The sequence below is a fragment of the Ranitomeya variabilis genome, chromosome 6 (assembly GCF_051348905.1).
Source record: "Ranitomeya variabilis isolate aRanVar5 chromosome 6, aRanVar5.hap1, whole genome shotgun sequence".
Lineage (NCBI taxonomy): Eukaryota > Metazoa > Chordata > Amphibia > Anura > Dendrobatidae > Ranitomeya > Ranitomeya variabilis.
In genome coordinates, this window is record NC_135237.1 from 48,261,501 (window position 1) to 48,275,378 (window position 13,878).

The window sequence follows — 13,878 nt, forward strand, 5'->3', positions numbered from 1 at the left end:
GAGAAAGCAAGGAATTTACAAAATGAGGAAGTGCTTCGATAAGGTTAGACGAATGACTATGCTACAATTATAAGGTCAATACATCAGTGCTACATGGTCATATCAAGCTATGCTGAATATCCAGAAGGATGCGGAAGAGAAGATGGAAGTGGGTGGATAGCTCGGCAGCCGCGGTTACTGGCACTATGGGATCAGATGGGATGAAATGACAAAGATCGTTGCTTACCTTGGCTTTTAGCCACTTAATGATGGCAAAGGGAGAAACAGAAAGGTAAAGATTAATAAAATGGTCACAATGAGAGGTCACTTATTAGACATACAAGGAAAGAATTCCAACAGATTCCCGTCTCTGGTCTTTGAACCGATCTACAAAGTCGAAAATCCACTGTCTACACCAGGGATGGACAAAATACTGAAGATAGTCAGAAAGGCCACTCCTGGAGCTAGGAACGAGAAAAATATTGATGGCCTATTCTCAGAAAGGTCCTTCAATCAATATCGATTCTGTGGTGTCCAGCTTACGGGAGCCATGAGGCACCATCATTCTGCTGATCAACAGATCAAAGGAGACAGCTATTAACTAATAAACAGGTAACCCAACCTCGGACTTATGAATATGGATCCTATCTCAGACCAGCACATGTCGAGAAGAAGGGTCCCAAAGGTAGTCAACCAGTCTGGTGAGATGGCCGTCAATGGTTGCAACCAGATGGGATGAGGCTTTGGGACCCCTTTTCTTGACGTAGATACAGGTTCCAAAAACAAAACCTACATCTCAAACATTTTTCAAATATCTTGTTTATAGCCCTGGACTTAAGATAATTACCCCTCCATGGCCTAGCCTTTAACGTTCAAAATGTCCATCCAATGTTACCCTACTGCCTAATTTTCAGAACAGGTGTGGAGAAAACACTGGGCATTGAAATTCCAGATAAACATACGATGCTAAATATTTGGGACCGTTCCCGTTGATTAGAAATTGATCATTTAACATCACTCATTAGGGTCAGGAGAGGAGGAGAAGTAAAATTAGAAATTTTGGGGAAGATACCATACTCCTTGGATTCATTCATCCCTGGTCCATGCACAGTGGAGAAGTTAATTTCATGAACCAAGATAATTTAAGAAAATACCAAGGACACCACACTTCAGTAATGTCGGTCTGGCTACTAAACGAATCACTAATCCTACAATAGGATGACAATAGGTACATTCAACTTTTGCTGGCATGTCCCTTCAAGGATGGATTATACAAGTGTGGCTGAATGAGATTAGCTTTCCAAAAACAAACACTCAGGTTCCCAAATCTTACATGGGGTTCCTCAATATAAAGAATTTAGAGGTTCTCTCTTTTCCAGTTTCCTCGGGGGCAGGTCTACTAAGTAATCTGTTCATGATTTGCCAATGTTATGTAAAAATACATCCACTTTTTTTTTTTTTTTAACCGGCTATGTTGACTATTAACATGGAAACAGAGGACACCCTTTGTGGGTCATAAACTAGTGAAACTAGGCCACGTAAACACTTTAGGGAAGCAAAGTAAGCTAGATGTAGGTTAGCAAAAAAGTAACCCTTGAGTTTAAATTTTATAAAAGTTTTACACAACTGTAGAGGTAATAGCATGGTAGGTTAGGTGGACCTAACCAGACCAATAACTTAAAGAGGACCTGTCCTGTCGCTTGCGCAAAAAATGAGTTACGGTAAATACCTTGAACTAGCCATATTCTGAAACTTTTCCGTTTTGCATTGTGTCACTTCACTGCAGAGATATTCACATTTGTTGCTTTTGGAGCGCTGTGTGTGAAATCTCTATTTGCAGTCCAACTGCTTCAGTTTTCTTTGGGGGTATACACCTCTCCCTCCCAGACATTTTCATGCAATTGGCAGCATCTGGCAGAAAGAAGTGAAAGCGCACACCTCCAGAGAAACCGCTGAATAAACGCCCAGTTGGTTTGCAAGCGGAGATTTCTCATACTGTGGTTCAAAAGCAACAAATCTGAATATCTTTGCAATGGAGCGACGCAATGCAAAACGGAAAAGAGCAGCAGAATCATGGGCGATCAAGGATTGGTTTCAATGTATTTAACTGAATCTTTTATATCAGGTGGCAGGGTTCTCTAATGAATCCCGGTGATAGTAATATTGGTTTCTAAAACAAAAATGCATGAGCCTATCTTCCTGGAAGGGTTTGAAAGTCAGCCATTTTAGGAGATGCCAGCAATATAGTCAATGCTAGAATGATGGAGAATTACATTTTTACAGACCCACATATTTGAAGTGTTCCTAGAATAGCATAAAAATAAAGCAGCTCAAGTGCATGCAAGGTACGTGCCCGAGCGCAGAAAAACCTAGTAGACAAGCAACGAGTTGGCTGCAGCCTCATGAAGTCATCTAAGTGTGGAAGTGGATCAGAGCACACCGCCTGCTATCTATTCTGCCAGCTGTTGCCGCCAACGTGTTCCACACCACAACTTCCTCATCAAAGAGAAGAGAAATGTCAGCACATGCACAGCCAAGAGGAAGAGCATAGGAGGATCAGCGGGGCACGGCGGGCGAGACTGCACAGCACGTCTGCTACAACCTTCAGATGACGGATTGTGGCAATTGGAACTAGAACAATGTTAATGGATTCATATTGATAACAGGTCATCTGATCCTTGCCGGACTAGTAGAAACAACAACAACAAAAAAATAAAAAAAATAAAAAAAAAAAAAACAAAACAATTTTTCTCATTCCTGAATGTTTTTGGATCGGCCTTCAAACCCATGACATAGTAAAATGTATACTGCGGGTTTAAAACGGTCACGGTTTAGTAAAAACGAGGAGGGGAAAAAAAAAAAAAAACACAGGCATCTTGGGAAGAACAGATGTGGTTTATTACTACTTCTGCCTTGCCCATCTCACAATGGCCAAACGGATCATGGAGGCAGAACCCCACTGATCTGATATTGAGGAATAGGTAAATAGACAAGTCCTAGGATATGCTATCCCATCATGAAATCTCATGTGTTTGAGGTCAGACCACAGGGAATATATGAAGAATTTAATTTCCCCATTTTCACATCTGCCTATATACGAGGAAGGGTGCAATTACAATGATGTATATGCAAATCCAAAGGTTAACCTACACAGTACCGGAGAGACACGCATCAGGGCGACGCACATTTACTAAAAGATTGTTCCAGTCTTACAAATTCAGACTCGCCAAAGGTCCTGTGGGATTGCAGCTGGCAGCACATACCCTTTAGGTCATACATATATCATGTAAGACAAAGGCAAAAATAAATCTTCACGAAGCCTAGGAAAGAGGAGGGATCCTCCCCGAGCCCCTTCATAAAAAGGGATGGAAATGATTATATGGACTGGCAGAACAATAGGCTCGCTGGAGAGAACGCACATTGTGGATAATTGTGCGGCTGCTCCGCTCTTACAACTCCAGGAGAATATCTATCTTATGAGACAATGGCCGTTACTCAGACATTTCAAGATTCCCAGAGTTTCCCTTAGGCCGGGATCACATGCGAGAAACAAGTCCGTGTCTCGCATGTGAAACCCAAGCTCTGGCGCCGGCACTTGGGAGTGGAGCGTGCAGCTCCATGTGTTGCTATGCGGCCGCACGCTCCGCTCCACAGTGCCGGCGCCAGAGCTTGGGTTTCACATGCGAGACACGGACGTGTTTCTCGCATGTGTGATCCCAGCCTTAGGCTAGGTTCCCATTGCGTTAATGGGATAGCGCTAACGGACAGCGTTGCACGGCGAAATCAACGCTGTGCACCGCGTCCGTTAGCGCTCCCATTGCCGGCAATGTTAGAGCGCATTGCTAGCGCGTGTCATTTTCGGCACGCGCTAGCGATGTGCCGGTCTTTTGTAGCGCGCCTCGGACGCTGCTCGCAGCGTCCGCGGCGCGCCAGAGGTCCGTTCCCCGGGGACGTTAACGCGACCCCTGAACGCAGCCCCGAAAAAGACATTGCGTTAGCGCAATCCGCTAGCGCTCGCGCTAAACGGATTGCACTAACGCAATCTGAACCTAGCCTTACTTGCAGCTTACTACATAATAAAACCCATGAGACTCAGGTACAAAACTCCCGATTTAGTACCGCGAGTAGTTCACCTATATCGATTTAGGTACAGGATGACGTGCAGGAATAAGGAATAGAGAAAGCCGAGTAATGGCAGAGTATGCCCAATATTCAATATCTGAGAGGCGACATGGTAGATCAGAACAAGAAACATGTAGTGATTACTAAGGAGTATCCTTTATCCATCCCAGCAGCTATATGGGGCAGGAAAAGCGGAAAGTACACATCCATATGAATATATTCTTCAATTAGCATTTGATGGGTTAAAAACCATTAAAAAAATATATATATATATCTATACATACACAAACTATGGAAGGCACTTCCAAACTGAGTGACCTTTATTAAATATATTAAAAGGCGCGGTGTCCGAAGTAGCTTGTATCACCCATCCCATCAAAGTTTTCTGTGTGAATGGAGCGATAGTGAGCACATGTATACGACCCCTGGCAAAAATTATGGAATCACCGGCCTTGGAAGATGTTCATTCAGTTGTTTAATTTTGCAGAAAAAAAAAAGCAGATCACAGACATGGCACAAAACTAGTCATTTCAAATGGCAACTTTCTGGATTTAAGAAACACTAAAAGAAATCGAGAGCAAAAAATATGGTAGTCCGTAATGGTTACCAAATGAAACCAAAGCATAGGGAAAAAGTTATGGAATAACTCTGTAAATTTTCATACCCAAAAATAACACCTGCATCAAATTAGATCTGCTCGTTAGTCTGCATCTAAAAAGGAGTGATCACACCTTGGAGAGCTGTTGCACCAAGTGGACTGACATGAATCATGGCTCCAACACGAGAGATGTCAATTGAAACAAAGTAGAGGATTATGAAACTCTTAAGAGGGTAAATCATCACGCACTGTTGCAAAAGAGGTTGGTTGTTCACAGTCAGCTGTGTCTAAAATCTGGACCAAATACAAACATGGGAAGGTTGTTAAAGGCAAACATACTGGTAGACCAAGGAAGACATCAAAGCTTCAAGACCAGAAACTTAAAGCAATATGACTCAAAAACAGGAAAAGCACATCAAAACAAATGAGGGACGAATGGGAGGAAACTGAAGTCAACATCTGTGACCGAACTGTGAGAAACCGCCTAAACGAAATGGGATTTACATACAGAAAAGCTAAATGAAAGCCATCATTAACACCTAAACAGAAAAAAACAAGGTTACAATGGGCTAAGGAAAAGAAATTGTGGACTGTGGATTACTGGATGAAAGTCATAGTCAGTGATGAATCGCGAATCTGCGTTGGGCAAGGTGATGATGCTGGAACTTTTGTTTGGTGCCGTTCCAATGAGATTTATAAAGATAACTGCCTGAAGAGAACATGCAAATTTCCACAGTCATTGATGATATGGGGCTGCATTTCAGGTAAAGACACTGGGGAGATGGCTGTCATTACATCTTCAATAAATGCACAAGTTTATGTTGATATTTTGGACACTTTTCTTATCCCATCAATTGAAAGGATGTTTAGGGATGATGAAATAATTTTTCAAGATGATAATGCATCCTGCCATAGAGCAAAAACTGAAAACATTCCTTGAAAAAAAAAAAAGACACATAAGTTCAATGTCATGGCCTGCAAATAGTCTGGATCTCAATCCAATTGAAAATCTTTGGTGAAAGTTGAAGAAAATGGTCCATGACAAGGCTCCAACCTGCAAAGATGATCTGGCCACAGCAATCAGAGAAAGTTGGAGCCAGATTGATGAAAAGTCCTGTTTGACACTCATTAAGTCCATGGCTCAGAGACAGCAAGCTGTTAGGCTACGTTCACACTAGCGTTGTGCGCCGTTGCGTCGGCGACGCAACGCACAACGCACGCAAAAACGCGTCAAAACGCACACAAAAACGCTGCGTTTTGCGACGCATGCGTCGGTTTTTGCCGTAAATCGGACGCAAGAAAAATGCAACTTGTTGCGTTTTCTTGGTCCGACGCTTGCGGCAAAAAAGACGCATGTGTCGCACAACGCAACAAAAAAAAACGCATGCGTCCCCCATGTTAAGTATAGGGGCGCATGACGCATGCGTCGCCGCTGCGTCGCCGACGCAAACCCGACGCACATTAGCTTAACGCTAATGTGAACGTAGCCTTAGAAAAGCCGGAGGTGGAGCAACAAAATACTAGTGATGTGTTGGAGTGTTTTTTTTCTTCATGATTCCATAATTGTTTCCTCTGAATTGAGTGACTCCATAATTTTTACCCTATGTTTGGTTAAAAAAAAAAGTAACCATTACTGACTACCACATTTTTGTTGTTGATTTCTTTTAGGCTATGTTCACACAGTGCAGATTATTTGCGGTTTTTTAGCGTTTTTGCGCTATAAAAACGCTATAAAACCGCAAATAATCTGCATACATTAAGCATCCTATCATTTTTAATGAAATCCGCAATTTCTGTGCACATGATGTGCGTTTTTCCGCATGAAAAACGCATTGCGGTAAAAAAACGGACATGCTCATTAATTTTGCGGTTTTTTCGCGGTTTTCCCACTGTCTAATGCATTGGGAAATGTTTGGGAAAAACCGCGTCAAAAATCGGGAGCGCTCCAGGGATCCAGGTCACCGAGGCAGCTATTCGGGAAGCGCTATAGCTATTTGGATAAGCACTTATCCGAAGCTATTCCATCAACCCTAGGGATAACCTCTTTAAATTTTTTTTTTTTAAATGTCTCTGTGGTCAATGGCATAATGGGAAGTCAGAATGAAAGTGATCACCTCCCTGGAAGTGCACGCGTGTTCCTCTGGGTGATCTATGGTGTTGTATGTTGCCGACAAATGTGCTGTATATAGATCATTGATGCTATTTTAAAAGGGAACCTGTCAGGTCCAAATTCCCTAGGAGAGTAAAAGCAGCGTGTGTTGTAAAGATGATAATCTAAGGCAAGTGTCTGCCACAGGCTGTGGAGTCTAAGCCAAACCTCGGACTCCTCAATTTCCCGGACTCCACAGCCCTGGTCACAGGTAGCAGTCACCAGTGAAAATGTTATCATGCTGCACCCCAATCATCGGGGCGGGGTTCAGCGCGGATTTGTCCTCATGCCCACTGTTCAGTTGACGGACGTCCCGCTCAGCATGTAAGGTGCCAGTGGGTCGTCAATCAAGTAAATATTGGGCGTAATTGGAGGGCACCGGTGGTTGCCCTGTGCGCTGCCCGATGAGCAGAGAAGCAGAGCGCAGCACGATTTTCTACTTTCACCAATGATTCTAGATGCCAAATATCAAACCTGCTTTTTAGGGAGTCTAGACCTGCCATGTTCCCTTTAAAGTCTAAAATCATAAAAGAAGAAACAGCTAAAATTACAGTTTCTTAGTTTACGGAAAATTGTTGTGTAAGCTAGATGAAAACGCTATTTTCCCATGCCGTACATGTGTCATACATATCTACAGGATGTGCCATAAATGTATGGGAGACTCAGCTCCCACCAATGGTATCTGCATCCCAAAAGCCCTGTGCGCCCCGTCATGTGCAGCTTTTAGTGAAGAGGTGCTAAGAATTCAGATCACAACAGCGTTAATCATTGACCTCTAAGACAGACGGGGGTCCAGTACCATTAGCGGGACCCACATCCACTATCAATTTATGAAACATCTTATCAACAAGATGGACCCCATTTAATGTCAGCAGCAGCCGTCGACCACCTAAAGTCTACAATGGTCTATGGAAACTTCCCTCATTAGATTGCAGGCACAGAGAAGGATCAGGCATGCTGAACTACTATATGCCTGATCATTTTGTTCATAGATCAGATAAGCAGCATCAGATAAAAGCATGTTGTGAATGATGACAAAGAAAAGGGTCTGCACTTTCATTCCAAGTCGGCACCATTTTGTGTCACTGGGTAGTGCCTGGTACTGCAGCTCATAGGAGCCTTCTTAATGAGCCGGAGCAGAAACCCAACCCCGCGCTATGGAGGGCCGAATGTATCATACATTACATGGTCGCCAACTAATATGAATGGGCATCACAATAACGCTACATTTCCTCAGCATCACCCACTAAATTAAAGATTTATTGCACCGAGCTTCCTACAGTGATCACAGACTTCCATGGTTTCTACACCCAGAAATGGCACTGAAGCCTCTATAGACATGTACAGGACACCGAGAAAAACCTGTCTTCGCTGCCCAACCAATCAGAGCACAGCTTTTACTTTGAAAACCTGCACTGGCAAAATGAAAGCTGTGCTGCGATTGGCTCCTCTAAGCCATAAAGACAGTTCTTTCCGAACGCTTCATAAATCTGTCCCACTAATGTGTATTTAACCCCTTAAGGATGCGACAATTCTCTCTTTTTAATTTATTTATTTATTTATTATTTTTTTTTTTAAGTGCTTTTCTTTTTCCTCCCCTTCTTCCAAGAGCCATAACATAACTTTCCTGGCGACATAGCCATCTGAGGGATTGTTTTTTTGCGCCACATTTTGGAGTTTTGAATGACAGATTTACCATAAAAAATTTGGAAAATAAAAATAGATATGGCGAAAAAAAAATAAAATAAAAGGTCATGTCAACTTGGCCTTTGGAGTGATCTTAAATAAGCATTTTCTATTTCTTTTATTTTTGGACAGGGAAAGAGGGGAGATTGAAATTATTAGTTTTTAGAGCCTGTGATTATTTGATCGCTTATACTGTATAATACAAAGCTTCAGTACATTGGTATAGCAGTATATGGTGCAAGTCATGGAGTACAAATCTGGCCTTTTACAGGAGCACCAAGATGGCAGTGATGAGGGTCTTTAGCAGACCCCTGGGTGCCATTGCAAACCATTGTGCCCGGCAATCACATTGTAAGAGAGGAGTGGGTGCCATTTAAAGCAGTGATTGAAGCCTTCAGTAGCAGCCGGCGGCTGTGTCACACCGGGAGAACGTGCTCTGTGGATCGGGGCTCGGCTTCCAAACCCGCCATACAACGCATATACATGTCATACGGCAGAGTTTATATAAAATAGTCAGGATTCTGAAATGTTATGGTCATTAGTAATTAACGGCACAGGTAGATGACAAAAGGAAGGCTAGTTAAAAATAGGTTATGCAAAAATTGAAGCTTTTTAAAAAAAACACAGCGCCACCGTTGTGCACAGGTTGTTTGGGGCATTGCAGCAATTTAATAAGATCAGATGTGGCACAATTTTTTATATATATATATATATATATATATATATATATATATATATATATATATATATATATATATATATATATATATATATATATATAGTGCCCATGTTTCCCTAATCCTGTACAGCTCCTTTCAATACAACAAAAAAATTATTTTTTTTAAATGGTCCAAAAGGAAAATGCATGGAAGCTGTATAAAATGAAGCTGAAGTCCCAGCTGTCACGTCGCAGTGATAAGTGAACCTCGGAGTGTGGGAGAGAAGTAAAACGTCAATCTTCCCTGTGCAAACATCCAATATCTGTTCCAGACACCTAGGAAATAGCAGCGTGCTCTGTTGCTAGGAAATAGGACTGTTGGGGTTTTTTTTTTTTTGTTTTTTTAGTGTGGGTGGATCTCAACTGCAAAGCCCAAAAAGACATCAGAATGAATACCAGTAAGCCAGCTGACATATAATGGGATGCATGGAGGTAAATGCAAGCTGGCATGCCATGCTCTGTAGTGAAGCCTGCTTTATACTGAGGACATGCAAGTGGCGCTGTGGGCAGGCATTGCCATGGATCACAGCGATGCAGCAGAGCAGGGAATTAGTACAGGGCAGCTTTCATATCCCCCCGGGGGTAAGGAGTGCAGGGGAACAGACCCGGCCTTGTGCTTCGGAGGAAAAAACAAAACTTCTATTGGGTTGGAATTATACACAGAATTCATTTCTCGAGTTTAGTTACAAAGCATGAGCACAATATAGTAAACCGATAGACAAAGATTAATGAAAGTCTGGAAAAGAGGAGACAGACAAGAGCCTTATAGATGGCAAATCCCATTACATGGAGAGACGCCTGCACTGTGTCAGTCACGACACCACAGCTCTGAGACAGCATGGGCTAATACATTCTCCCAGCCCCATATGACAACACTTCCCGCACCTGGCTACAGGCCTGTATTGAGTATGTGGCCTGTATGGAGTATTATATATATGTATTATATACACATATATATATATATATATATACACATATATATATATATATATATATATATATATATATATATATATATATATATATATATACACACATATACACACACATACATATACACATATACACACATTATATATATATATATATATATATATATATATATATATATATATATACATATACATATACACACACACACACACACACATATATACACACACATATATACACACACATATATACACACACATATATATACACACACACATATATACACACACATATATACACACACATATATACACACACACCCACCTTCAGGATGATCAAGCAAAAGCTCTTGTTCATGGGTGAAATGATTTTCAATCATGCTCAGCAGCACATCTTCCTTTGTAAGTGGGACATGTGCTGCCGAGAACAATGGTATTCTACGTGTGCAGAACAATTGCATTAACGATCGTTCTGTGAGCAGTAAAGTGCGGTCTGCCCGTCTATAGCTGCCGATCAGCCAATAAACCGATCCGCTCAGCTGTTATTACTGCCGTGATGCCCGGTTGGAATGGCATAACAGTACCGGCGCAGGAAGTTTTGCCATGGGGACAATTTTTAACCCGGTCTTTAGTAACTCGAGCAATTAGCGTTGGGCGATATTTTGCAATTTAAAGCTGAAACGTACTGTCACCGCCGGAGGTTACGTCACGTCACAGCGGGCAATTCGCTGGGGTGGTAATGCGGCATGATAACTCCACTATGGTGGAATTTAAAGGGGGGGGGTCCGAACAAATATTTGCAAAATTGACCACAGGATAGCTGATTGGTTGCTTTTACTCGACAATGGGGATCACAAGTCCCCCATATGAATGGAGTGGCAAACAAGTGCACTCAAATTCATTGTCTATGGGACAGATGTAGTAAGTCAGACCCATAGACTGAATAGAGTGGCAGCGCCCATGCTTGACCACCACTGTTGAAATGGGGGGGGGGGGGACTATCTCCGCCCTTGTGACTGACCAAGGCATCAGCACCAATAATCGGCAGCTTATCCCCTATCCTATGGCACGGGTGTTACACTAAATTAGAGTGGAGCAATTGTGCCCACACAAATCAGTGATTGGCCGGTGAAGCTGAATTCCATTCCCTGTGATCGGATGTTTAGACACGCTGTCTCCCAACTCTTCTTACAAGAAAAAAAGAAGAAATGAAGAAGAAAAGAACACCTATGAATGAGGGCGAACGTACAAACCAATCTCTTACCTTCACTCCGTGGCCTACATCGTCCAGCACCGTGTAGTCTATGGGCTTTCGAATGTACCTGACGGGGCGCTCCATGTTGGTAGGAGCGATAATTTTATGGCTCCTTGCGGTGTTCTTGTTGGTAGTCAAGATGCCGATCTCTCTGCGAGCCACCTTCTCCTTGTGGATGTCCACAGTCTGCAGGGAAAATATTTGGGCTCAGAGTCAGAATTTTACGAGTTCAGAAAATCTCGACTTTCTAGCAATTCTACAGTATGTTGTGGACTTTCCAGATTTTCAGAGAATTACAATAAAAAAAATTTGATAATCTGCTAAACTTTGTAAAAAAAAAAAAAAATATATATATATAGCTATCAATTAAAAGGAAACCCTGATACAGATTTGCCTCCGTCACAAGAGCTGCTGTGTCCCTGTCCATAATATATTGCTACACTCTTACCTGCAAGAAGCAATAAAAACCACTTCAACATGATGACGCTTATTGAGAAATGTCAGGCCTTACACCCACCTCTATAATGCCCAAAGACCACATTAAGCAGGGTATTAAGGCGGTTCTTAATAATTCTGCCTTTTCAGGTAGGCAGCAGCTAGACCTAAGGGTTAGGTTTCTTAAAAAAATAAATAAATAAATTAAAAAAAAAAAAAAAGACACAAAGGCACCGTTGCCTTAACCTGTTCACAGCCGGGCCATTTTTTTTTTTTTTTTTGTTTTAACCAGTTTTCACTTTTTGATCGTCGTCTTTTCAGAGACATAACTTTTATTTCCCCCCCCCCCCCTCCCCCAAAATGGCCGTGTGAGGACTTGTTTTATGAGGGAAAAGTTGTACTTTTTAAATAACACCATTGTTTTACCATATCGTGTACTGGAAAATGGGAAAAAAATTCCAAGTCCTTTGAAATTCCAAAAAAAAGTTGTTTTTTGGGTTTTATTTTTACCATGTTCCCTAAATGTTAAAACTAAGCTGCCATTATAATTCCCCAGGTCATTAAGAGTTCATAGATACCGAACATGTCTGTTTTTTTTTTTATTCCCTTCATTAATTTAAAAAAGGTGCCATTCTCCCCCTCTCCACCCCCGAGGCCCATAGTGTCTCCAGTTTCCGGGATCTGGGGCTGGGTAAGAAATTATTTTTTGCGTGCCGATCTGACGTTTTTAATCGATACCACATATGGATGGGGATGGATATGATGTATTGTTTTGATTTGTTTTTCTCATTACATCATTTACCAATCAGATTGATTATTTATATATTTAGATAAATAGGGCGACTCTGAAAGCAGCAATACCAAAGGTGTGTTATAGATATTTTATTATTAATGGGGGGGGGGGGGGGGAAGAGGGGTGATTTGAACATTTATATTTTAAATTCTTATTTTTAATTTTTTTTTTTGTAACTTTTTATTTGCTTCAATAGCCTTCTTAGAAGACCTGAAGCTGCGATCATCCGATCGGTTGTGCTACATGTAGCAAGGCTTTAGCCCTGCTATGTGCAGTAGAAATGCTCATCTGCTATGAACGCCGGCCTATCTGTTCATTGCTGGCTGCAGAATGAGTTAACTGAGCATCCTTCAGTCAGTCTGATCATAACTTTGCCCCCCTCAGCATATACGACCACAGACAATGTGAGGACACGTTTCCTGGCCATGCGTGCAATGTCCCCATTGAGGTCACTATATTCATGCATCAGGGTATACAGGAGATAAGCGTCGCTGGAGCAATGGAAAAATCAATTGTAAAGCTTGAAAAACCCTTCCTGTCAGTAGGGCGAGGGCTCATTTCATAGGTAGGGGCATTTCTGGGATAAATATATTTTTATCCTGCCCGTCATACTTCCTCTTTAAAACAGACAACTTGCTATCTAGAGCATTAAATCCCGAGCACGTTCCCACGCCTCGGTTAGTGCCGCCTCGCTGGCATGTAATTGATCTCTTCCATGGCACGCTACCAGCCAGGACTCCCCGCGCCAGGCATATTTTTAGACCCGACGTGTCTTTCTTATGGTTCGGTCGGGTTTGATTGATTCATCTTCTGGTAAATTGATTAAACTCTTTAGATCTCATGGAACACGTCAGGGTAAAATCTTGTGGATCCACAGAAGAGAAACACCAACCATGATACCTTCAAGAGGTCAAACATCGCCGTGTCCCCCACCACTCGCAGACTGCACTAGACCCACCTACAGAGCGCAGGGTTTTTATTTTTTCCTTGTCTTATAGTAGACAGCGCCATATTTTCTAGTGGTTGTGCCAGGTACTGCAGCTTATTGCAGACCTAGCCAAGAAAATAAGAATGAGCTGTAATACCAGGCACAGCCACTATTAAATATGTGGCGCTGTGCCTTGTAAACAATGAAAGGATCAATCAATCAGCTGATCGATGGGGACACCGGCAGTCGGACCTTCATCGATCTCATATTGGACAAGTAATTA

At 42.1% G+C, this 13,878-nt stretch overlaps 1 protein-coding gene across 11 annotated transcripts in view; it reads right to left on the reverse strand.

The window, feature by feature from the left end:
* Window positions 1-13,878, reverse strand: part of ABI1 (abl interactor 1) — a 64,607-nt gene that overhangs the window by 18,718 nt on the left and 32,011 nt on the right. For 6 of the 11 annotated variants that reach the window (XM_077268429.1, XM_077268436.1, XM_077268432.1 and 3 more), the window contains exons 3-4: window positions 11,449-11,625; window positions 227-241 (exon numbers count right to left, since the gene is read on the reverse strand). In XM_077268429.1, coding sequence (XP_077124544.1) covers window positions 227-241; window positions 11,449-11,625 — 192 coding nt within the window. The remainder of the gene's footprint in view (window positions 1-226; window positions 242-11,448; window positions 11,626-13,878) is intronic. The other 5 variants (XM_077268430.1, XM_077268433.1, XM_077268428.1 and 2 more) reach the window with 1 other exon arrangement.